Below are 26982 nucleotides of genomic sequence, written 5' to 3'. Positions count from 1 at the left end.
TCTGCACTCCACCGAGTGCACTTTTCTAGTTGAGAGTTGATTTGTGTTAAAGGAACACTCCGCCCATTTTCAACCAGCTTTGTATCATTAGAACATCAGTAGTATATCAGAAAACTGTAAACGGTTTTGAAGTCTGTCATTTAATTTGACAGTTATTGAGTGTTAAAGTGTGGACCAGTGACATCACTGGTCCACACTAACTCAAATTAATAACTCATTAACTCAAATCAACTCTCAATAACTGTCAAACTATTCATCATTCATCTAGTTTGACAGTTATTGAGAGTTGATTTGAGTTAATGAGTTATTAATTTGAGTTAGTGTACTTTAACACTCAATAACTGTCAAATTAAATGACAGACTTCAAAACAGTTTACAGTTTTCTGATATACTACTGATGTTCTAATGATACAAAGCTGGTTGAAAATGGGCAGAGTGTTCCTTTAAGTTGTGCACCAGTGATGTCATTCATGCACAGTTAACTTGTGGGTCTGTGTGTGTGTGTCTGTGTGTGCGTTCATGTCGGTGTGTGTGTGTGTGTGTGTGTGTGTGTGTGTGTGTGTAGGTAACGGGGAGGTGGTAGCTGGTACAGGTGAACAGTGCCCTCCGTTTGATGAAGCTCGATGTGGAGATGGAAGAAAAGCAACCGAGGCACAGCTGCTGGGACCTAAAGGTGCACGCACACGCACACACACACACACACACACACACACACACACACACACACACACACACACACACACCTGCTCACACGCCATGCACGCACACACACACACACACACGCAGACACACACACGCGCGCGCTCACACGCCACGCACACACACACACACACACATACGCACACACACACACACACACACACACACACGCTCACATGCTACGCACACACGTACACAAACTCAGTCAGCTTTTGTACCCTCTCCAATATACTTCTGGGCCCGTATTTATCAAGCTTCCTAGAATTACTCCTAAGAACACTGCTAAGAGTACACTTATGAGCAAAAAAATTCCCAGCCAAAAGCTGCACTTAAAAGTCAGTTATTATGCATCTCACTCCCTCTTTCAGCGAGGTGTAGGACTGAATCCTAAGTGTCAATCTCAGAGCTGATTTACGACAGGTGTGTGTGCCGTAAAGGGAAATGTTGATGACGCAATTCCAAGTACACAGGAATGGCCAATCGCTGAATGGAATCCCTTATGCACGAATATCCTAAATAGAGATGATTCAACAGTGAAATGCACAATGGGAGTGTAGCATATATTCACCAATAATTTCAGAAGAAATTATCAACAAAATAATACAAGATAGCCTACATTGAAAATGACTCAAGAATAGGCTAAATGTTTCCTAATCCACCCAATTTACCTAATCCCACAACTGACTCGAAACTGGTGTGCTGTCAATTGACTAGACTACCCTATATAGCCAGGTTCTATAGGCTGTATGATGAGCAAACATGGAATCCAAAAGAAAGCCGAATTGGAGGGAGGATGACACGCTGTGCTTAGTGGAGAAGATTCGCACACGTCTCTGTCTCCTGAATGCCATGATGTCAACATTGCCCTGCTGGCAACTCCTAACCACTTAGGACACCTCCTGAGGACTCCTAAATAGCTGGGGGAGTAGGAGTGTTTCCTAGTCTTAAGAAGGTTGATAAAAAGCTTTTATTCTTAAGTGTGAGAGTAGGACTAAATTTCACAAATTCTCAGCACTTACGACTAAAATGGCACTCTGAGACGCTTGATAAATACGGGCCCTGGTCTCTATCTTTCTTTCCATTCACTAACCCCCCTCCTCCTCCTCCTCCTCCTCCTCCCTCCTCCTCCTCCTCCCCCCCTCCTCCTTCTCCTCCTCCTACTCCTCCTCCCTCCTCATCCTCTCCTCCTCCTCCTCCTCCTCCTCCCTCCTACTCCTCCTCCTCCCTCCTCCTCCTCCTCCTCCTCCCTCCTCCTCCTCCTCCTCCTCCTCCTCCTCCCTCCTACTCCTCCCTCCTCCTCCCCCCCCCCCCCCTCTTCCTCCTCCTCCTCCTCCTCCTCCTCCCCTCTCCCTTCTTTTCACCTCCGTCCACCACCTCTTTTCTAATGTCTGTCTCATGGCTTCAAATGGCACACTGAAGCCAAAACCTCCACACTCCTCCCACAACTGTGTGGGTGTAGTCCCCTGTCTTCACCAGACGAGGCAGCAAGAGGGAAGCTTGGAAACCAGCCACAATCTTTCTGTAGTAACTGTATAAAGGGTTAGGTGTATAAAGCCTAAGATAATTCCCTGTTGCATCCAGGATCACTGCGGTGAGACTTAACATCTTTCTATAGTCCAGTCATTATGATTAGTGGATGAGCATATGACCTTTAAGGAGGGAATCAATGTCCCAGCTCAATCTGTGGGAAGAGCACTGGGTTCCGTACTGAACAAAGTTAAACACTGCAGTAATCTGGGTTTTTATACTCATACACAACTGTATACCTCATGTGTCTGTCCGGTGTCAGATTATGCTTCTGGTGTTTGGGGTTCCCGTGAAGACCCAAGCTGTAACTCTGTGCATCACAGAGCCATCCGATATTTTCTAGGAGTCCATAAACTCACTCCAGTTTTGCCCATTAGTGCTGATATGGGTTGGGAACCCCCAAACGTCAGACACAAAGTTCAAATGCTCCGACTCTGGAATAGACTGGTGAGAATGTCTGACCAGTAGGGGTGTCACGATACACTCAGTTCACGATACGATACGATACACGATATTGGGTTCACGATAACGATACGATACGATATTTTAACAATACTTTTTTTGCGATTGATTTGTAAGTTGAGGGGGCATCCTCCACGCTAATTTGAGTAATTTCACCATTCTCATTGTAACGTCCCTCGTCTGTTCAAACAAAGCAATGAAAAGGAGAGCGAGCATGCAATCAGATGCAGATCAGTGCCACCATGTTCAGCTTCTTTTTCTCACGATATGAGATTTCATCTCAACGATACATATTGTCACGTTTTGATATCGCGATATATTGTGGGACGATATATTGTGACATCCCTACTGACCAGAGATGAACTAAAAAGATTTTTAACTGGGACATCGCTCATGGTCATCCATGGGCAAATGAATTGAAAGCCTTGTTTTATTCAAACGAGCAGTAGAAAGTGGTCGACTCAAAGCCCCTGAAGAAGATTGAAATTGAAATTGAAAACAAGACTAATTGCTCATTCTACTGTATTACTTATGATGAGGCAAGGGTCCTACTTTTTAGTCAAATGTCTTATGTTGACTTTTTTGAGTTGGATGACTACGAGAAACTCAAGTTGTGTTTTAAAAGTTATCTTTGTTTATTAAGATGTTTGGTTGACATCTGTCTAGATGTATAATTGATTATAGTATGAATGAATGGCAAAGCATGTATTGAATAATGTGTGCATCCTTTCTCTCTCTTCCACACAGGTGTTCATCCTTTCTCTCTATTCCACACAGGTGTTCATCCTTTCTCTCTATTCCACACAGGTGTTCATCCTTTCTCTCTCTTCCACACAGGTGTTCATCCTTTCTCTCTCTTCCACACAGGTGTTCATCCTTTCTCTCTCTTCCACACAGGTGTTCATCCTTTCTCTCTCTTCCACACAGGTGTTCATCCTTTCTCTCTCTTCCACACAGGTGTTGCAGTCGATAAGAATGGCTTGATCTACTTTGTGGACGGCACCATGATCAGAAAAGTGGATCGCAATGGAATCATCTCTACGGTGTTAGGCAGCAACGACCTCACCTCTGCACGACCTCTCACCTGTGACACTAGCATGCATATAAGACAGGTAACCCACACATTTGTAAAAAGCAGGTAATTTACACTCTTACAAAGGATTTGTCATAATGTTAACAATAACACGTGTTAAGATATATTGTCTCTAACAAAATGTGTTGAAAAGTAGCACAGGTATGTGTTGTCCCAAAGAAGACACACAAATGTGTTACAAATGATTTTCTAAATGGCTGCCGTTTCTGCCTTTTTTTCTTCTTCCTTTTACGATAGAATTTTACTGTCCAGGGAGATTTTGATTCTGGTGTCAAATGACCGGTTTTTAACTATGGATGATTCAAAATTACATCAGAAATCCTTTTATATCTCCTTCTGCATTTACTGAAGGTTGGAAGGAAGCTGACAGAACAATTCTAGATCAAGTGCTTGATGTCATGATCATCATCAATAACTGTCTATAACTGTATATATATATCTATTTATACCATAGTCTGGGTGAATACTCGATTCTGATTGGCTGCAAGGTGTCCATTAATTTGTGATAATGTACAGTGATAATGTACACCTAGCTAATGGTCTGTTCACCGTTCATATCAATGCTCCTGGATCACGACAGAGCCGTTTGAGCTCTATACCACCGTTAACGCTTAATATGGCACTTTTATAAGTTTAGAAAAAAAATTGAGTCGGTCAAAGTAACTATTTAGATTACTCCTGAGTGCTCAGTTTATTAAAATAACGGCTATTTAGAAATCTGATTTTCGTTCTGGTCAGCTGACAGAAGCCGGGCTCTCAGCTGTCAACTGTCAAACCCTCTGTTTACAACTTGCAGCAAGCAGCAGCCAGGCGCTCTGGGAGAGCACCTGCTGCCTCTATCACTGATACAAATCAAGTCGAAGAGGAAAAGACAAGATCAACAAAAAGAAAACAACGAAATGGGCAGTTAACAGCAACACACTGAGAGACGTCCTTGTACAAAACATACCTGGACTCCAACATAGAAAGCTGATGGTTTTCAGTCTCCTCCAGCCTCGTGCCATTTACGTCTTATAAGAACGGCAGACGTTAACGTAATTCCCTGGAATGCGAGTTTAAATGACCCAGTTACATGGCGTTTCGAATATTGGTCTGTGGACTTCTGTTTTTTGACGTCTCACATATGGCATTTTGGCCATTGCCATCTTGGATCTTGACATAAGTCCAGGGGGTTCCCACAGAGCACAGCCTGCTATTGGTCTGTGATCGGCGAGCTGTGTGATCAGTGGACAAGCAACCTGTCAATCATGCCTCAAAACATAGTCTGAAACTAGCGATTGAGACGATAAAGGCATTAGGAAAGTGTTTACTGAGGCCATACTTGAGGCTTCAAAACAGAAGTCCACAAACCAATGGGTCGCCCCCTGCAGGCAAAGAGGACACTTCCACATTGGCTTAAATTTTGACAGAGCTACCCCCTTGTATGTAACATATTTATGTGTGATGAATGGTTTACACTTTAGATTAGGGGATGCAGAAAGCCTTGTAAATGAATTGTAAATTATTTACACATTTACAACAGGTGAGGAATACTTCATTTACTCAAGGTTTATAGATCACTTACAACACATTTGTATATGTTAATATAAAATGTATTAATCATCTACAAATGTCTAATCATGTTTTGTAAATGGTTAGTTCATCATTAACTAAAGGCTTATAAATGACTTACAACTGAACGTTATTATAAAGTGTTACCCATGTATTCCCTTCATACACACACTTTCAATATAGACGCTCTTTCATACACTTATTACTATTATTATCATTATTGCATTGTATATAGTAGTTAATTCTAATTTAATAGTTTAATAGTTTAATTATCCCCTGTGATTCTTGTTGGTTTTAGCCTGAGCCTACTTTTTCTTTGCTTTGCTTTTGTGTGCGAGTACACTGAGAGAAAGTGTGTGTGTGTGTGTGTGTGTGTGTGTGTGTGTGTGTGTGTGTGTGTGTGTGTGTGTGTGTGTGTGTGTGTGTGTGTGTGTGTGTGTGTGTGTGTGTGTGTGTGTGAGTGTGTGTGAGTACACTGAGAGTTAAGCAAACCGGAGCCAATTTCCTTGTCTGTACATACTTGGCCAATAAAGCTGATTCTGATGGAAAGTCAATCAAAAAAGTTGATCTTTTGTTACTTCATTCAGGGTTGGTTGAGACTGCTGTCAAGTGTAAATTGTTCTCTCCTCCCTCTGTGATCTCTCCGTCCAGGTTCGTTTGGAGTGGCCTACAGATCTAGCCATCAACCCCATGGACAACACCATCTATGTGCTGGACAACAACGTTGTTCTGCAGATCACTGAAAACCGACAGGTAAACTCTGACTCCATCTACTGTGCTGCCAGTGGTGTACTGTAGTCTACGTGATACGCAGGTATACACTACACAGGTGTACACTACACAGGTGTACGCACTAGGAAAGCTCCAGGATTTGAAGTATAGCCACTTAAAAATGTGCAAGGATGTGCAAGGGGATTTTGTTTAGCAAATAGCGGGTAGATAAGTGCAGGGGAAGATATCTCCTACATTCAAACTTCTCCCTGTGCGTGTGTGCGTGTGTGCGTGTGTGTGTGTGTGTGTGTGTGTGTGTGTGTGCGCTCGCTCTGTCTGTCTTGACCACATGCATAACGGCCCGGCGTCCATGTTCATGGACCAGCTCATTCACACTGGGCATGACGAGCCGCTTGCAATCTGTATAGCAGCAGTTTAGGCGTCTGATCTATTTTCTCCCTCGGTGGCGCATATTTCACAGGAAGAAAATACCATTATATCACCACAAAAGCACAAATATACAGTTTTAAATGATCAACTTATATCAGGGTCATCACTGTTGATGAATCCATCTGCACTGATGAGCCTGTAAATCATCCTATCACGTGATCGTACATCCTGTTTCAGAGAGATCACGTGATCTCACATCCTGTTTCAGAGCGAAACAGAATGTGAAATCACCAATCAGGATGGTTTTAACTCGGCTAGGTTTTACATGCAACACATTGTAGGTAGGATGATGGTGTGTCTGGTTTTACATGCAACACATTGTAGGTAGGATGATGGTGTGTCTGGTTTTACATGCAACACATTGTAGGTAGGGTGATGCTGTGTCTGGGTGTACATGCAACACATTGTAGGTAGGATGATGGTATGTCTGGTTTTACATGCAACACATTGTAGGTAGGATGATGCTGTGTCTGGTTTTACATGCAACACATTGTAGGTAGGATGATGGTATGTCTGGTTTTACATGCAACACATTGTAGGTAGGATGATGGTGTGTCTGGTTTTACATGCAACACATTGTAGGTAGGATGATGCTGTGTCTGGTTTTACATGCAACACATTGTAGGTAGGATGATGGTGTGTCTGGTTTTACATGCAACACATTGTAGGTAGGATGATGCTGTGTCTGGTTTTACATGCAACACATTGTAGGTAGGATGATGGTATGTCTGGTTTTACATGCAACACATTGTAGGTAGGGTGATGCTGTGTCTGGTTTTACATGCAACACATTGTAGGTAGGATGATGGTGTGTCTGGTTTTACATGCAACACATTGTAGGTAGGATGATGGTGTGTCTGGTTTTACATGCAACACATTGTAGGTAGGATGATGGTGTGTCTGGTTTTACATGCAACACATTGTAGGTAGGATGATGCTGTGTCTGGTTTTACATGCAACACATTGTAGGTAGGATGATGCTGTGTCTGGTTTTACATGCAACACATTGTAGGTAGGATGATGCTGTGTCTGGTTTTGAATGAGCCTGTCACTTGTCTCAAATCAAAATCGAATTGCGTCTGTTACTGAATTACCACAAAAGTAAACAAGGATACACGTTTAGGTTTGTTTATTATAGGCTAATGCGAAGTGAGATGTAAATGCGAAGTCGCATTTACATTACTACCTAATGTTCTGTAATACCTACCTACCTTACATTACTACCTCCCCCAAGCGTAAACACTTTTTTTGCAACGTTTCCACTCAGTTTTAATGCGCCAATCAAAAATGTGCATACGAACAAGTGGATGGAAACCCACCTAATATGTTAATAACATCTGTGTGTGTGTGTGTGTGTGTGTGTGCGTGTGCGTGTGCGTGTGTGTGTTTGTGTGCATGCATGTGTGTGTGTGTGTGTGTGCGCATGTGCGTGTGTGTGTGTTCAGGTTCGTATCGTGGCGGGGCGTCCCATGCACTGCCAGGTGCCTGGTATAGAGTACACCATGGGGAAGAGGGCGGTTCAGACCATGCTAGAGGGAGCCACAGCCATCGCCTTGTCCTACAGCGGCGTCCTCTACATCGCAGAGACCGACGAGAAGAAAATCCACCGCATCCGACAGGTAGGCCTTCAGTTACAGGTAGGCCTTCAGTTACAGGTAGGCCTTCAGTTACCGCCTACTTTCCAAGCAGGAGGTTCCATTTTAACATCCCATACAGTCTATGGGGACATCATTTGGGGATATCGGCATTTTAGATGGCTGTATTGTGACGTAGTTGTATTGTGACGTACATGTATTGTGACGTAGCTGTATTGTGACGTAGTTGTATTGTGACGTAGATGTATTGTGACGTAGCTGTACTGTGATGTAGCTGTATTGTGACGTAGCTGTATTGTGATGTAGCTGTATTGTGACGTAGCTGTATTGTGACGTAGCTGTATTGTGATGTAGCTGTATTGTGACGTAGCTGTATTGTGACATAGTTGTATTGTGACGTAGTTGTATTGTGATGTAGCTGTATTGTGACATAGTTGTATTGTGACGTAGCTGTATTGTGATGTAGCTGTATTGTGACATAGTTGTATTGTGACATAGTTGTATTGTGATGTAGCTGTATTGTGACGTAGCTGTATTGTGACGTAGCTGTATTGTGACGTAGCTGTATTGTGATGTAGCTGTATTGTGACGTAGCTGTATTGTGATGTAGCTGTATTGTGACATAGTTGTATTGTGACGTAGCTGTATTGTGACGTAGCTGTATTGTGACATAGTTGTATTGTGATGTAGCTGTATTGTGACGTAGCTGTATTGTGATGTAGCTGTATTGTGACATAGTTGTATTGTGACATAGCTGTATTGTGACATAGTTGTATTGTGATGTAGCTGTATTGTGATGTAGCTGTATTGTGACGTAGCTGTATTGTGACATAGCTGTATTGTGACATAGTTGTATTGTGATGTAGCTGTATTGTGACGTAGCTGTATTGTGATGTAGCTGTATTGTGACATAGTTGTATTGTGACGTAGTTGTATTGTGATGTAGCTGTATTGTGATGTAGCTGTATTGTGATGTAGCTGTATTGTGACGTAGCTGTATTGTGACGTAGCTGTATTGTGATGTAGCTGTATTGTGACATAGTTGTATTGTGACAGTTGTATTGTGATGTAGCTGTATTGTGATGTAGCTGTATTGTGACGTAGCTGTATTGTGACGTAGCTGTATTGTGATGTAGCTGTATTGTGACGTAGTTGTATTGTGACGTAGCTGTATTGTGATGTAGCTGTATTGTGACGTAGATGTATTGTGACGTAGCTGTACTGTGATGTAGATGTATTGTGACATAGTTGTATTGTGACATAGCTGTACTGTGATGTAGATGTATTGTGACATAGTTGTATTGTGACATAGTTGTATTGTGATGTAGATGTATTGTGACATAGTTGTATTGTGATGTAGCTGTATTGTGACGTAGCTGTATTGTGACGTAGCTGTATTGTGACGTAGCTGTATTGTGACGTAGCTGTATTGTGATGTAGCTGTATTGTGACGTAGATGTATTGTGACGTAGCTGTATTGTGACGTAGCTGTATTGTGACGTAGCTGTATTGTGATGTAGCTGTATTGTGACGTAGCTGTATTGTGACGTAGCTGTATTGTGACGTAGCTGTATTGTGATGTAGCTGTATTGTGACGTAGTTGTATTGTGATGTAGCTGTATTGTGATGTAGCTGTATTGTGACGTAGATGTATTGTGACGTAGCTGTACTGTGATGTAGATGTATTGTGACGTAGCTGTATTGTGATGTAGCTGTATTGTGACGTAGATGTATTGTGACGTAGCTGTACTGTGATGTAGATGTATTGTGACATAGTTGTATTGTGACATAGCTGTACTGTGATGTAGATGTATTGTGACGTAGCTGTATTGTGACATAGTTGTATTGTGACGTAGCTGTATTGTGACATAGTTGTATTGTGACGTAGCTGTATTGTGACATAGTTGTATTGTGACGTAGCTGTATTGTGACGTAGCTGTGTTACCCTCAAATGACACTCAAAGCTTTGTTTCATCTTAGCTGCTCCACAGAGAGAGCAGCAGAGCGGGGGAAGCAACATCAGCATGCAGATGTACAGATAGACTGGTAACCTGACGCTGCCAGATGGTTTGTTTTGTCATAACAATCTGGGAACGAGTCACTCAGGAAAGCGTTCAAAAGAGGCAGCCACAAATAAACTATTCTCTCCAATTCCCCCTTTCGTACCGGTCTGCCGATCTGGGGGGAGATGTATACTAGCACATGCTTCCTCCAGCCGCTTCTTTTCACCTGACAGTGAGGGGTTTTACCAATTTTCATTTTCTTGTTGGAAAATGCATTATCACTGCCAAAATAAAAATTAAAACTCCATTGTCATTTAGCTGTCAATGGCGGTAATATTTAATATTTTGGTTGTTGATTTTCTTGATTTTCTTTCTGTTGATATTTCTGATATTTCTGCTGATACTTCTTCTATTGTGTTCCTATGTACGTTACTTGTGCACCAACCACACCAAGTCAATAGTCCAAACAAGTTCATTTCATCTAACTAAAGTTAACTTAAGTATTGTTCATATGAAAAGATTAGTTGTATTTTTGTCAATACCTGACAGTTTCGACTGCTGCTTCCTGCAATCTTCATCAGAGACGTCACGTGATGTTGCTGTGACGTGTCATATGGCTGCTTTATGTAGGCGTGGTCATCCCACCTGGATAGGCGTCAGGTGATTTCAGAATCTGAAATCAGCCATCTGGGATCAGTGTAAAAGGGAAAATCACATCATGGACTGGGAAAAGGCCAAGGTCATTCGATGGGAAAACAACAGATAGCACCGTTGGATCAGGGAGGCAGTAGAGATCCAGAAACGTGCCCACAGGACTGTAAAGCGGGATGAGGGAGCCTACATGTTGTCTCATACCTGGGACGCAGTCCTCCATAAACTCCCGGGCCAACAGGGGGCGTGGTCATCCCACCTACCCAGGTGGGATGACCACGCCTACATAAAGCAGCCATATGTCACAGCAACATCACGTGACGTCTCTGATGAAGATTGCAGGAAGCAGCAGTCGAAACTGTCAAAAAAATACAACTACCGTAGTCTTTTCATATGAACAATATTTAGTTTACACACCAAGAGGCATTCTTGTAGATTCTACCAGGATCATTTGTAGTACTATTATACGATGAAGACCCCTGGAACTCCCTCACGGACCCCTAGAGGTCCCCAGACCCCACTTAATGGACCCTTCGTTTATAATGTGACCTAATATGATATGAGTGATACAGTAAGAGTAGACTTGCCTGGTCCTGGTTTGTCTTCTCTGGAGGAGACAGTCTTGCCCATCAGCAAGGCATTAACAGGGTCATGAACAGGTACTTTCATTTACAATATTTTCATTAATTTGGACCTCTCTCTTCTGTTATTACCTGCTAGGTGTCTACAGATGGGGAAATCACCCATCTAGCTGGAACACTATCTGACTGTGACTGCAAGGTACCCCCAACATCACATACTGTACAATGTTGTAGTTTGGATTGTCATTGCTTCCAAAAGTGCCATTTTCAGTTATAGCATAGCATAGCATAGCATAGCATAGAATAGCATAGAATAGAATAGAATAGAATAGAATAGAATAGCATAGCATAGCATAGAATAGCATAAAATAGAATAGCATAGCATAGCATAGCATAGAATAGAATAGAATAGAATGGAATGGTAAAGTGGTTCTTAAGCTATACTGCAGGTTTGAATAATTAAATCATGTTTACTAATAGAGAGCCAAAGTGAAACGTCACTTCCTGCTTTCTCCCTGTACCAGCGCTGTGAAAATGTTGTCAATTTAAAACGTAACTTTGCATGTCAAGAAAGTCGCAGTTTGTTGCCAAACTGTTGCGCTAGAAGTTATAAATCAGAAAGACTACATGCACTGTCGCCTAAGTGACGTCACTTTCTCTACCGGCAAAGCTGAAGACCGGCGACATGCCACGAGCTTCCACAAGCTATGTAGTTTTTATACGAAACTAACCCCTACTTTTCAGTTTGACGACAAACTGTGACTTTCTTGACATGCAAAGTTCTGTTTTAAATTGACAAAATTCAAACGGGATCAAAAAAGTAACCTTATTCTCCGTCCACCGCCGTCTTCATAATCATTGAATTGTTAACAACTAGTTGATGATTTGTTAATTTCCTGCACTGTTTACTAATGATTTGTAAATTACACATTATTACATTATTTAATCATTAACTGATGACATGTTAATGGGTCACTTTATTATTATTTTTGTTGTTGTTGTTGCTGTTGCTGTTGGTATGATTATTATTATGATTATTATGATTATCAATGGTTATGTTATTATCTAAGTGAAACATTTTGAAATAGGTCATTAATTATTTTGAATGATCACAAATGATTGAAGTAGGCCCCGCCCCCTACTATGAAGTTGCAGCTGATGTTTTGTTGACTAGAATAGAAAGTAGGCTAGACTCAGGCCAGATAAAGAAACCTGTGTGCAAAGCCTCTGCCATGCTGTGTCCTGAAAAGAAACCTCTATATCTCTACCTCCTTTTTTCTTTCTTTCTTTCTTTCTTTCTTTCTTTCTTTCTTTCTTTCTTTCTTTCTTTCTTTCTTTCTTGTATTTTCATCCCCCCCTCCCCCCGTTGTCCCGCAGAATGATGCCAACTGTGACTGCTACCAGACGGGAGACGGTTATGCCAAAGACGCCAGGCTCAACTGTCCGTCTTCTTTGGTGGTGTCTCCCGACGGGACGCTGTATGTTGCCGATCTGGGAAACATCAGGATACGAGCCGTACGACGCAACCAACCCCCTAGTGGTAGGTGTATATGTTGTGTCGTCATGACTCTGTCATATCACCAAACTAACTGGTAGGTTTATATGTTGTGTCGTCATGACTCTGTCAAATCACCAAACTAACTGTAGGTGTATATGTTGTGTCGTCATGACTCTGTCAAATCACCAAACTAACTGGTAGGTGTATATGTTGTGTCGTCATGACTCTGTCATATCACCAAACTAACTGGTAGGTTTATATGTTGTGTCGTCATGACTCTGTCATATCACCAAACTAACTGGTAGGTTTATATGTTGTGTCGTCATGACTCTGTCATATCACCAAACTAACTGGTAGGTTTATATGTTGTGTCGTCATGACTCTGTCATATCACCAAACTAACTGGTAGGTTTATATGTTGTGTCGTCATGACTCTGTCATATCACCAAACTAACTGGTAGGTTTATATGTTGTGTCGTCATGACTCTGTCAAATCAGCAAACTAACTGGTAGGTTTATATGTTGTGTCGTCATGACTCTTTCAAATCACCAAACTAACTGGTAGGTTTATATGTTGTGTCGTCATGACTCTGGCATATCACCAAATTAACTGGTAGGTGTATATGTTGTGTTGTCATGACTCTGGCATATCACCAAATTAACTGGTAGGTTTATATGTTGTGTTGTCATGACTCTGGCATATCACCAAATTAACTGGTAGGTTTATACTGTATGTTGTGTCGTCATGACTCTGTCAAATCACCAAACTAACTGGTAGGTGTATATGTTGTGTTGTCATGACTCTGTCATATCACCAAACTAACTGGTAGGTTTATACTGTATGTTGTGTCGTCATGACTCTGTCATATCACCAAACTAACTGGTAGGTTTATACTGTATGTTGTGTCGTCATGACTCTGTCATATCACCAAACTAACTGGTAGGTTTATATGTTGTGTCGTCATGACTCTGTCATATCACCAAACTAACTGGTAGGTTTATACTGTATGTTGTGTCGTCATGACTCTGTCATATCACCAAACTAACTGGTAGGTTTATATGTTGTGTCGTCATGACTCTGTCATATCACCAAACTAACTGGTAGGTGTATATGTTGTGTCGTCATGACTCTGTCATATCACCAAACTAACTGGTAGGTTTATACTGTATGTTGTGTCGTCATGACTCTGTCATATCACCAAACTAACTGGTAGGTTTATATGTTGTGTCGTCATGACTCTGTCATATCACCAAACTAACTGGTAGGTGTATATGTTGTGTCGTCATGACTCTGTCATATCACCAAACTAACTGGTAGGTTTATACTGTATGTTGTGTCGTCATGACTCTGTCATATCACCAAACTAACTGGTAGGTGTATATGTTGTGTTGTCATGACTCTGTCATATCACCAAACTAACTGGTAGGTTTATACTGTATGTTGTGTTATCATGACTCTGTCATATCACCAAACTAACTGGTAGGTTTATACTGTATGTTGTGTTGTCATGACTCTGTCATATCACCAAACTAACTGGTAGGTTTATATGTTGTGTTGTCATGACTCTGGCATATCACCAAACTAACTGGTAGGTTTATATGTTGTGTTGTCATGACTCTGTCATATCACCAAACTAACTGGTAGGTTTATACTGTATGTTGTGTTGTCATGACTCTGTCATATCACCAAACTAACTGGTAGGTTTATACTGTATGTTGTGTTGTCATGACTCTGTCATATCACCAAACTAACTGGTAGGTTTATATGTTGTGTTGTCATGACTCTGGCATATCACCAAACTAACTGGTAGGTTTATATGTTGTGTTGTCATGACTCTGTCATATCACCAAACTAACTGGTAGGTTTATATGTTGTGTTGTCATGACTCTGGCATATCACCAAACTAACTGGTAGGTTTATATGTTGTGTTGTCATGACTCTGGCATATCACCAAACTAACTGGTAGGTTTATATGTTGTGTTGTCATGACTCTGTCATATCACCAAACTAACTGGTAGGTTTATATGTTGTGTTGTCATGACTCTGTCATATCACCAAACTAACTGGTAGGTGTATATGTTGTGTCGTCATGACTCTGGCATATCACCAAACTAACTGGTAGGTTTATATGTTGTGTTGTCATGACTCTGGCATATCACCAAACTAACTGGTAGGTTTATATGTTGTGTTGTCATGACTCTGTCATATCACCAAACTAACTGGTAGGTTTATATGTTGTGTTGTCATGACTCTGTCATATCACCAAACTAACTGGTAGGTTTATATGTTGTGTTGTCATGACTCTGTCATATCACCAAACTAACTGGTAGGTGTATATGTTGTGTCGTCATGACTCTGTCATATCACCAAACTAACTGGTAGGTTTATATGTTGTGTCGTCATGACTCTGTCAAATCAGCAAACTAACTGGTAGGTTTATATGTTGTGTTGTCATGACTCTGTCATATCACCAAACTAACTGGTAGGTGTATATGTTGTGTCGTCATGACTCTGTCATATCACCAAACTAACTGGTAGGTTTATACTGTATGTTGTGTCGTCATGACTCTGTCATATCACCAAACTAACTGGTAGGTTTATATGTTGTATTGTCATGACTCTGTCATATCACCAAACTAACTGGTAGGTTTATACTGTATGTTGTGTCGTCATGACTCTGTCATATCACCAAATTAACTGGTAGGTGTATATGTTGTGTCGTCATGACTCTGTCATATCACCAAACTAACTGGTAGGTTTATACTGTATGTTGTGTCGTCATGACTCTGTCATATCACCAAACTAACTGTGAGATTGTCTGATGTAAGGAGTAACAAGTAGGCAACTGTGAAATCGCACAAATCAAGATGTCATGTCGAGAAGAAAGTTTTTTTTGAGAAAGAGAGAACACATTTACGCAAGTTTAGATGTTGAAGAATGCACTCAATATAACAAACAACTGTTTTAGTATCACTAAATACTAATAATTGGTTATTAACTAATCTTGTTCAGGGCAAACCAAGCATGTTCACCAACTTTCAGGGCGATTTTCTCTGAATGTTGCTTTTAGGATATGAACGTTCAAATAAGCATATCTTCTTCAACTATTTTTAGATTTCAGTGTATGACACATCATTTGAAAGCTTAATATAAGCTATTTGTATTAACAATTTTGAATCCATGGCAGTTGACTATACCCCCCCTCTCCCTCCCTCCCTCCCTCTCTCCCTCCCTCTCTCTCTCTACATGTATGTATCTCTAGGTTCACTGGCTTCAGGCCCCTCCTCCTATGAAGTGGCTTCTCCAGCCTCTCAGGAGCTCTATGTGTTTGATGCTAATGGGACTCACCAGTTCACCATGTCACTCGTTACTGGAGACTATAAATACAACTTTAGCTACAGGTTGGTATGAGGACATTTACAACAATACTATCTATACTATCTTTATGGGAGAGAATTTAACGCCACATGAAACATTTGAATTACCGTAAATTAGGGCAAAAATAGCTAAAGAAATATACCTAATTTTAGAACATTAGTAGCAGTTCCAGAGTCAGTGAGGATTGGTACTATGGCCAGTAGAATAAGAGTATTAAATCTTATAAAATTAAAGTGTGGGAATGCCGATGGATATGTACAATATGTAAATTAATTTACAGAAGAACCAATATCTTGTGCTTGTCGATCATACCGAATGAATATATACATATATATATATATATATATATGTATGTGTGTGTGTATATACATATACAGTATATATATGTATGTATATATATATGTGTATATATATCCCTATATATACATACATACATATATACATACATACATACATACGTGTGTGTGTGTGTGTGTGTGTGTGTGTGTGTGTGTGTGTGTGTGTGTGTAATAATAATGTATATAATAATATACAGGTAATAATAAACAAAACAAAAATACTAGTTGGGCCATTGTCAGTGCGAACCTTCTACGGTGCACTGGAACATAAATAGCAGTGTGTGTGTCTCCTCATGGAATGAAATTCATAATCTTGTCATTTCTTTTGTTTTGCCTTCTGTCCCCTGCTCATTAATCACTCTATTATGTCTCTATTGTTTTCCTATGATCTCTGTCTCGTCCCTAACTGTCCCTCAGTAATGAAGAGGACGTAACCGCGGTGACCGATAGCAGTGGAAACACCCTCCGTATCCGTAGAGACACCAATAGGATGCCTGTACGTGTGGTCGCTCCTGACAACCAGGTGAGAGGAGCGGCCTTTTTTGTGTGGATATATCGTCGCTGTCAGGCGGAAACCTAAAAAAAAAGTTATTTTTCACAAGGAAGAAAAAACATTCCCATTTTAAAGTAGTGTAATATAATAACAACATTAATAATCAGTAATATAACATCTAAAAGCACCTCATAGTTTGAGTCAATCCTTAACGATCAAGTAATCGATCTTCGATTAATTGTTTGCATCCCTTGTGCATAGGTGAAAAGAAAAAGAAAATCTGCACACTGATTTTCAGCTCCCAGAGCTATTTTAATGGCTTAAAAACAACGTTTCGAGGTCTTCATCAGGCAACTTCCTGATACATATTATAACATTATAAATGTTATAAATGGACATGTAGCAGGTCTGTAAAGTCCTAAGTGTTTATAACATTACATTATATTAATATTATATTATATATATTATTTATAACATTATAAATGTTATAAATGGACATGTAGCAGGTCTGTAAAGTCCTAAGTGTTTATAACATTATATTATATTAATATTATATTATATATATGATTTATAACATTATAAATGTTATAAATGGACATGTAGCAGGTCTGTAAAGTCCTAAGTGTGGGAACCCTGAAAGTATTCAGCATTTGAACCAGATTAAGCCTCTGAAAAAGCATTTAAACCTCAGGGGACAAAAACATGTGGTGAGTGACTTTTATTGTTTGGTGGCCAGAGGCACGCAGGCAGTGCACCTCCGGCACAGTGTGAATGAAACAGGCTCAGAGGCACGCAGGCAGTGCACCTCCGGCACAGTGTGAATGGAACAGGCTAGGATTAGGAGAATACATTAGCAGTGGGTGTGGTATTCATGTCAATCAGCTCTTTAAAAGCAGTGCCTCTGCCTCCGGCCTGGTTGTCAACGGGCACCAGTAACGGAAGTTAACGAGCACCGCTCTCTGGGGTGCAGTTGATGTGTTGATGTAGCCACTCATGATATACTTTGCGTAAAACTGCAGTTTAAAGATAAATAACATCGGATCCAGGCCTGGGTTCTGCGAAAGGAGGTATACAATTATAGGTTTAAAAGGTATACTATTACAAGAAAACTAAGTCATTAAACATGTTTTCTTATATAGCCATGATCTACCAACTGAGCAAATATTACCTGATTTTATGCAAACCCAATGATGTTTCAAGTCCTCTGTAAGTTTTTAGCTATTTTTGCAACTACTACGCTTGTCGCTTAATGCACTTTTTATGCTCTTTTTCAAAGTTCGGTTGTGATGCTTTTAAATGTTTATTTTATCCTCTTCTTTTATTCTTTTGTTTTCTTCTGTCATCCATTTTATGTGAAGCACTTTGAATTGCCTCTGTGTATGAAATGTGCTATACAAATAGACTTGACTTGACTCTTCCGCAGAAAAGAAACTAGTCCCTTTTTAAAGGTATACTATGCACGTTTTTTAGGGCCCTTCAAACGTAAACCAACTTTTTTGTTTTTTAAGCGGTGCAACCACTTGTACGAGTGACTTTGTGTGTATGAGCACGAGAGTTCACCTGAGAGGTAGTCACCTGGAAGGGGGTTAGGGTTAGGCAGTTGTGAAAAGTCACCTGGGCGAATCCATCTCGTGCTCCTGTGTAGGTGCACGGGATGCAGTCTCACGAGATCTGGCGAGTGATGTCACTCAACTGCTCGACTGTGATATCAGGCAGTCGTGATGTCATCAGTGATGTCACTCGAGCAAATGTTGAATGCATTTGCAATTGCACAACTGTGATGTCACCCGAGATTTGGGTCTGGATTGAGGCGACAAGGTAGAGGGTGTGTGTGTGTGTGTGAAGTGATGTCACTCAAAAATGATGTCATGCAATTGCTCTGATGTCATCAGGTAGTTGTGATGTAGTCACCTAATGATGGAGAAGATGTAAGCTCCATCGGCCTCGTTTCATAATCAATAAGCCCTGAGCGGGGCACAGTGACAAGCTCACTCAGAGATGTGGCCTTGCTGGCCTCCTGCTTTGGCTACAGCTCAGCTGTGCGAGTTGGTCAAAATATAGTTTGTGAAGATATGTGAGATATGTGAGAATACAGTATAAAACCTTTGACTGTGTGTCAGTTGGTCCTGAAACATGTCAACTTTTCCAGCTGTTCCAGGAGCCAGTCTCTCTGCAAATGCAAATGTTCTGCTTGCAAAGATGTATGTTTGGCTCAATACATTTCTGTGAGACAACTTCCTGACTCCTGGCTTTATTATTATGCCAACTGCCCACCTTCACACACTCTCGGCAATAGAGGTGTTGCTTATGCGGGAGAAGAGTGATGATTAAATTCCATTCTACAACACCTAAGATGTCACCTGGAAGTGATGTCACTCGGGCAGTTAGCACTCATCGTCCCACAGTAAAAAACCCTGGCGTCATCTTTGACCCAGCACTCTCGTTCGATGCCCATGTTAAGGAAATCACTAAGGTAGGATTTTTCCATCTCCGTAATATCTCCAGGATCCGTTCCCTGCTGAGTATGTCTGATGCCGAGACCCTGGTACACGCCTTTGTTTCATCCAGACTGGACTACTGCAATGTCCTTTTTTCTGGTCTTCCACAGTATGCTACAAAAAAACGTCAACTTGTCCAAAACACCGCCGCCAGAATCCTAACTAGAAGTAGGAAATTTGATCATGTCACTCCAGCCCTGATCTCCCTTCACTGGCTCCCAATCCAGGCCAGGTCCGATTTCAAGGTGCTCCTGCTAGCGTTCAAATCCCTCCACGGGCTTGCCCCTTCATATCTCTCAGATCTCATCATCCCGTACATCCCCTCACGCTCCCTCCGTTCCCAAAATACAGGCCTTCTTACTGTCCCTTTAATCAAGAAAAAGTCAGCTGGCAGTAGAGCTTTATCCTACAGGGCACCCTACCTCTGGAACGAGCTTCCACCCAGTGTTAGGCAAGCGACATCAGTCGAAGTCTTTAAATCCAGGCTCAAAACCCACTTGTTTGCACAGTCATATGACCTACAATAGCACTTTATTGACTGTTATATTTGCTATGATTATTGTTATTTTTGATATGTCACTTTACTGAGATATACACTCATTACTATATTTGATGATGATTATACTGTGCAATATTTCTCTGTGTATTGTCTTATCTGATTTTATTGTTCTGTTGTTATTGTGAAGTGTACTGAGACACCTCGGTGTGATTTTGCACTCTAAATAAACTTTGATTGATTGATTGATCTTTAGCTCTTACAAACCATTAGTGCTGACAGTCTGAACATGCTAACCGTGTGTGTGTGTGTGTGTGTGTGTGTGTGTGTGTGTGTGCGTGCGTGTGCATGCGTGCGCGTGCACGTGTGTGTGTGCGTGCGTGTGTGTGCGTGCGTGTGTGTGTGTGTGTGTGTAGGTCATCTGGCTGACCATCGGGACTAATGGAGGTCTGAAGACGCTCACAGCCCAGGGCCACGAGTTGGTGTTGTTTAGTTACCATGGCAACAGCGGCCTGCTGGCTACTAAGAGCATCCAGATTGGCTGGACCACCTTCTATGAGTGAGTAGTACCATGACTGGCTGCACACTGGAGTCGACGCTCTCAAACGATCCTATCTACAGAGCGCAACTGTGACCGTCAAAGTTATCATCTTGTTCTCTGCTTTTAATTGTTGTTTTTTTTGCTCAGAGTCTAATGTTTTATGGACACGATTCATCTGCTAGCTGGTTGGCTTGGTTCCAGGCTTCAAACTCTGTATAGCTTCAAATGCTTCTTTACATCAATGGAGACAATGAATGGGGAATTCGTAAAAGTGGATGGTCACTGTTGAGCTCTATAAGGGCTGATATATATACTGTGTATATATACCGTATATATATATATATATATATATATATATATATATGCACATTGTGATTATATTGACAGACTGTGATATGAGTCCCACATTTCAGTGGGAATGGTAATTTTTACACACACACACACACACACACACACACACACACACACACACACAAAACAAACAAACAAAAATCAAAATGATGATGTGATTGTTACTGGGGTCTGTACCAAACAAGCATGTTCCCTTACATGTGGAGAATATGATTTGTAGGCCGGGACATGGTAACATGTCATGGTAACATGTCATGGTAACATGGTAACATGGTAACATGGTAACATGTCATGGTAACATGTCATGGTAACATGGTAACATGGTAACATGGTAACATGTCATGGTAACATGTCATGGTAACATGGTAACATGGTAACATGGTAACAGCCGGGACATGCAGGCATTTAATGCTATGTTGTGACACATTTGACCATCATCAAATAATTGCAGCTGCGATTTGGATATTGCACTTATTGCACTTATTGCACTTGGGCCATTTCGTGATTTCAATCATATTTCTGATGAATTGTGCAGCCCTACTTTCTATACTGACAAACACATGCACACAGAATCAAAAGCCTTGAATCTCTATGTCACTAACTGAGCTGCTGGATTCAAATACACCTTTTTCAAATGTGCTCATACATTAATTAATGCACATCCACAATTTGAATAACGGAAGTCGTGCAAATGCTATTCAATCTTCAGTAATTCTGCTCAAATCAATTTGCTATCAAATCAGTTGATAATTGTTGCAAAAATTCAGTATACCGTAAATTCCGGACTATAAGGCGCACCGGAGTATAAGCCGCAGCAGCAAAATTGCCTGTTTGTTACATATATAAGCCGCACCGGACTATAAGCCGCGGGTGTTTTAATGTTTTTTTTTATTTTTTTTATTGTGTTTTAATGTTTAATTACCATATGTAAGGGTTCGTGCACAGAGGGGATTGTCAGGAAAGAGATGGCTGTTTGAGGAAGCTCCCATTTATTAACATTTCAACAAAACAACATAACACAACACCACCTGTGTTTTTTTTACAGTGCACACAGTGTCCGCGGTGTGGTGAAAAGAGGGCAAGAGAGGAAATTAAAACAGAAGTGGATTTATAGTTAGAAAGAGTGCTAAAGAAGAGAGAATTCCGTTTTTTATTTATTTTTTTGCTGAAAAAATCCATAGATAAGCCGCACCGTTATATAAGCCGCAGGGGCCAAAAAACGGGGAAAAAGCCGCGGCTTATAGTCCGGAATTTACGGTAATTATATTATATCAGTAATATTCATTATGATTATATTAAATAAGTAATATTAAATATAATTATATAGTGTGAGGGAAAGGTCTAGTTTGACAGCAGTGGTTTGTCTCTCAAAAGCTCAGATATATTCACTGAGCCAAAGAGCTGTTAAAGTGTGTGTGTGTGTGTGTGTGTGTGTGTGTGTGTGTGTGTGTGTGTGTGTGTGTGTGCGTGCGTGTGCGTGTGTTACAATACAGTACAATGCAAACGCAACACTCATGTAGGCTTCCCAGTCTCAAACATATGCACCGATGCCGTCTTATGCTTGTTGAGTTGACATATTTAATTCAACCAAATTGTCAGACTAAATCTAAAGACATTTTCTGTACATTTTAATTGTATTTTGTGTGTAAGTGCACAATATTGTTTCCATTGTTTTTCTAAAGTCTAGTTTTTTATTTTAATTTCAGTTAACTAAAATGTTTTTTTTCCACACCTAGTTTTAGTTTCAGTTTAGTTTAACTAAAATAGACGAGGTCTCTGACTTGTTAATTGATTAAGACTGTTAGTTTTTTGTAACAGGCCCTAATAATTTGGCATAAGATATTAACTCATTGAGTGCCAGCCACTTTTGGAGAACGGACGCTCCCAGTGCCAGTGTTTCAGAGCTTTTTTCAGTGATTTCTCGAGGCCCACAGAATATTGTGTGATATTACTATGTAAACAATGAACACGCAAAAAGAACGATGAGACTCTTTTCTATATCAGCAAAAACAGGTTTATTGATATCATTTTCCGTTCTTTAGTTATCAGCCGGAGAAGATAGCTTGATTTAACAAAAAAGAGCAGTTTTTTTCTAGAAGCTGAGATAATGGCCCTTTTGTGAAATTAAACATTTCAAACACATCACTGACTCTGAAGCTAATTTTCTGATGTAGTCACACCTCAAAAATAATTTCCTTCAATAAAACAGTGAAGGCCAGGGAATTTTGTTTGGCAGAATAATATTTTTAGCTGCAACCAGCAGCGCTGGCCCCTGCGTGCGCTGCTGGTTGCAGCTTCTTTGCTTTCTTGATTTGCTGCTGGTGGGCATCGGATATTCTGGCTTGCGTTTGCCAACCCTGTCCTGCTGCCTGGGTCTGTCTGGGTCAGTGTTGTGTGCTGCTCTGCGCTCTGCACACTCCTCCTGTATGGGAGGTGGCTCTCTGCTGAATTTGCTCTGCACTGTGAAGGGTGCGCGACATCCAGATTTTTACAGCCTTCCGCGTGTGCTTGTCACCGGCTCCTATGCTTCCAGTTGAGAATAATAACTCCACGGCTGATCATGCGAATGGCCTGGGCTGTCGCAGCGGACATGGAGGAGCTCAATTGTGGGAGCAGATTGGCTGCTGCGGGCACATCTAACGTTAAAACGCTTCATGCATACCGATGCATACGGATGCGATGCGATTTCCGTTTCCCCAACGACTTATTCTCTGTTTTTCTCTGCCTTTCTGTTAACCTGGAGAGCACTGTCGCCACCTAAGGGTTCTGTAAAATAGGTTATAGACCTCCAATAGCTACAATAGTTGTACAGGAAATGCGGAAGGCTTTGATCGACGTCCCACCGTCAAAAAACGCATTGGACGTCGAAAGACGTCCGTGGCACTCTACGTCACTATTTAATTGGACGTCGAAAGACGTCCATGGCACTCAATGAGTTAATACTGTGACAATATTCAATTTCATGCAAAGGCAGGCAGGTGTGTTACATGACATTAGAGGTGTGTTCCACCTACATGTGGATTCATGCTCATGTTCAGTAACTCGGACTCAGGTAATGGGGACTTGATTTGGACTTGACTCGGACTCAAACACTGGGGACTGGATATATAGTGACTTGACTACAACACTGTGTGTGCGCAATCGTGCACAACAGATTTGGATCATTTTTAAGAATATCCACAAATCCCATCACAGAACTGTAAATGGTAAATGGTCTGCATTTATATAGCGCTTTTATCCAAAGTGCTTTACAATCAGTAGGTAGTCTACATTCACCCATTCATACACCAATGGCGGCAGGCTGCCACGCAGGGTGCCTACACACCATCGGGAGCAAGGAGGGTTAAGTGTCTTGCCCAAGGACACAACGACGGCAGCTGGGAGGGAGCGGGGATCGAACCGCCAACCCTTGCGTCATTGGCCGACCCGCTCTACCTCCTGAGCTAAAGCCGCCGTCATCTAATGTCTGTATATCTCTCCACCCTCTCTCTCTCTCCATGCTGTAGTTATGACAGCGAGGGTCGTCTGACCAACGTGACCTTCCCCACCGGCGTGGTGACTAATCTCCATGGTGACATGGCATCAGGCGCTGTCGCCGTGGACATCGAGACATCAGGCCGGGACGAGGACGTTTCCATAACAACCAATCTGTCGTCCATAGACTCCTTCTACACGCTGGTGCAGGGTAAGGTGGATTGCATGCTTGCATGCCTGAAGACAGTTAACTTGATGAGCCACGTAAGTTGGTCAGAGTGGCTATTAATAAGCAGCAGTGAACACACGGAAAAGTCTCGTCTTAACCCTTTATGTTCCTCCTCTTACCGGCCGCCTCTCGGGCCGGACTTTGGGTCTCTATTTGTTTACAGTACCTGTGAATTGGGAATTATTTTCATGGCATCACTTTGACATGCGAATATGATTTCCTCATTTCTTCCACTCCCTCACTCACTCACACTCTCTCTCTCTCTCTCTCTCTCTCTCTCTCACACACACACACACACACACACACACACACACACACACACACACACACACACACACACACACACACACACTCACACTCACTCACTCACACTCACTCTCTCTCTCTCTCTCTCTCTCTCTCTCTCTCTCTCTCTCTCCTCTCTCTCTCTCCTGGACATTAGTTCTGTGTGAGAGGTCAAGGGGAAGTTAATTAAAAGAGGCTGGTGGATGTTAATACCTGCTCTGTGCTCCATTAGCAGGTTCAAACACTCATGGAAATTAATTGTACCACTCTCTCTTTCTCCATTTATCCCTTTCTCTCTCCCTCTCTCTCTTTCTCTCTTGCCCCCTTCTGTCTCTCTCTCTTACACTCTGAATTCAATTACAGTTTTAATTGTGTGTTGTTTAATTCAGTGTTTTTGAATACATTTTTAAGGACATTTCCCTAAGTTTCAAGATACAAATAATCAATATGATTTTTTTGTGTGGTTAATCTATGATATCTCTCTATCTGTCTCTGGCTCTCTCTATATATAGACCAGCTTCGTAACAGTTACCAGGTGGGTAACGACCATTCACTGAGGGTCATCTACGCCAATGGGATGGATACACACTACCAGACTGAGCCGCATATACTGGCAGGTACGCAGTTTTGGGCAGATTACTCAAAAAAATATAATATGGATTGATTAGAGATTACCTGTTAAAGATTTGGTTTGTGCTATTAACTCCAGTCAAACCCGTGTGCTGGCAGATCAACCCTAATGAAGGCAGCTTAGCTGCTGAAACGTTGCTTCTGTTAAGGCTTTTACACACCAAGAGCGCTGTGAATAAACAACAACAGATGTGTACATGTCGGAAGAAATGTTTTGAAAAATCAACCTTAGTCCGAAAAAATAGAAGCCGCAATATTGCGGTTGCATTGACTAGACATACCCAGTGAGCATTTTTCGGTTGAAAAGACGTTTAAAAAATGTTTAGGGTCAACGTTGAAAAAACGTGTAAGAAAGGTTCAAAAGTGAATGTTTTTTCACCCAGACGTTGATTGAACGTTCACATTTAGACCATATTTCACCAGATCCTAATGTAAAAATGCAGCGCCAATCTCCCATTTTAAGGCCACGATGAGCTATACATTCACTGGGAAAATATATATATATATATATATATATATATATATATATATATATATATGTAGTCCAGTTCCTTAAAGAAGGCCGATGTCAGAAAACTGGGAAGGTTTTGGCACAAATAGAGGAACCTGGGAAGCGAAACCACCTTAACTAAATTTATACGGCCAATCATGGACAAAGGAAGGACCTTCCAGTTTTCTATACACTGTTAAAGTCTTAAAATAAAGTCAACTTAAATATTAGTGTAGGATCTCTGGGTATGGTCAAGCCAAGATAGGTGAGGTGGTCCTTTGCCAATTTGGGTAACAAAAATGCAATCTTGATAACAAATAATCAAGCAATGTAGTCCTTCAGCCATGACATCCTGTAAGCAGAATGGTTTCCAATCAACACACATGTAGAAACACAGGTGCTGTTTGGCGCAGTGATACTGTGACGCGTGCACAGGTGTGTGTTTATAGAGTATTTTACAACGGCTTTGAATGCAGCTCAGCCAATCATAGTGAAGGACCGGAACTATCATGTTTCAGCTTCTTTGACTTGCATTTTCAGATTCTTAGCCCTGTTCGTGATATCCCTGTTTCTTGCGATATCCACTGCTAGGTGCTGCTAATCCAACTGTAGCCCGACGTAACATGACCCTGCCCGGAGAAAACGGCCAGAACCTGGTGGAATGGAGATTCAGGAAGGAGCAGACACGAGGAAAAGTCATTGTGTTTGGAAGAAAACTCAGGGTGAGTAGCTCTCCAGAGAACAATGGAAAACCTTCTGACCAGGACAAGACAAGGCACGACTGAGTTACAGCTCAACATGATGAGCTTATTTTTTGACTAAAACCCCCCCGAATCTGATAGATATGATTACATATTTATTGTATAATTGATCAATACTGCACTGGTTGTCTATAGGACAAAGCGATATCAGCCCGTATAATCAATCCTAAAATGAATGTGTGCTGTGTGGAGATTG

At 41.2% G+C, this 26982-nt stretch overlaps 1 protein-coding gene across 1 annotated transcript in view; it reads left to right on the top strand.

Annotated features, from left to right (window-relative positions):
• The window catches only part of LOC310794037 (teneurin-3), a gene marked incomplete at its 5' end in the record, with an annotated part of 174303 nt that overhangs the window by 108483 nt on the left and 38838 nt on the right, over window positions 1-26982 (top strand). Inside the window, 12 exons of the mRNA XM_083655899.1 lie at window positions 566-673; window positions 3646-3800; window positions 5984-6085; window positions 7939-8112; window positions 11463-11522; window positions 12701-12863; window positions 16085-16223; window positions 16956-17061; window positions 20442-20584; window positions 24424-24602; window positions 25418-25522; window positions 26617-26747. Of these exons, the coding sequence (XP_083512025.1) occupies window positions 566-673; window positions 3646-3800; window positions 5984-6085; window positions 7939-8112; window positions 11463-11522; window positions 12701-12863; window positions 16085-16223; window positions 16956-17061; window positions 20442-20584; window positions 24424-24602; window positions 25418-25522; window positions 26617-26747 (1565 nt within the window). The remainder of the gene's footprint in view (window positions 1-565; window positions 674-3645; window positions 3801-5983; window positions 6086-7938; window positions 8113-11462; window positions 11523-12700; window positions 12864-16084; window positions 16224-16955; window positions 17062-20441; window positions 20585-24423; window positions 24603-25417; window positions 25523-26616; window positions 26748-26982) is intronic.

This window comes from Poromitra crassiceps (genome assembly GCF_964638095.1).
Source record: "Poromitra crassiceps genome assembly, chromosome: 19".
NCBI classification, from domain to species: Eukaryota; Metazoa; Chordata; class Actinopteri; order Beryciformes; family Melamphaidae; genus Poromitra; species Poromitra crassiceps.
This window is presented reverse-complemented; position numbering and strand designations above follow the sequence as displayed.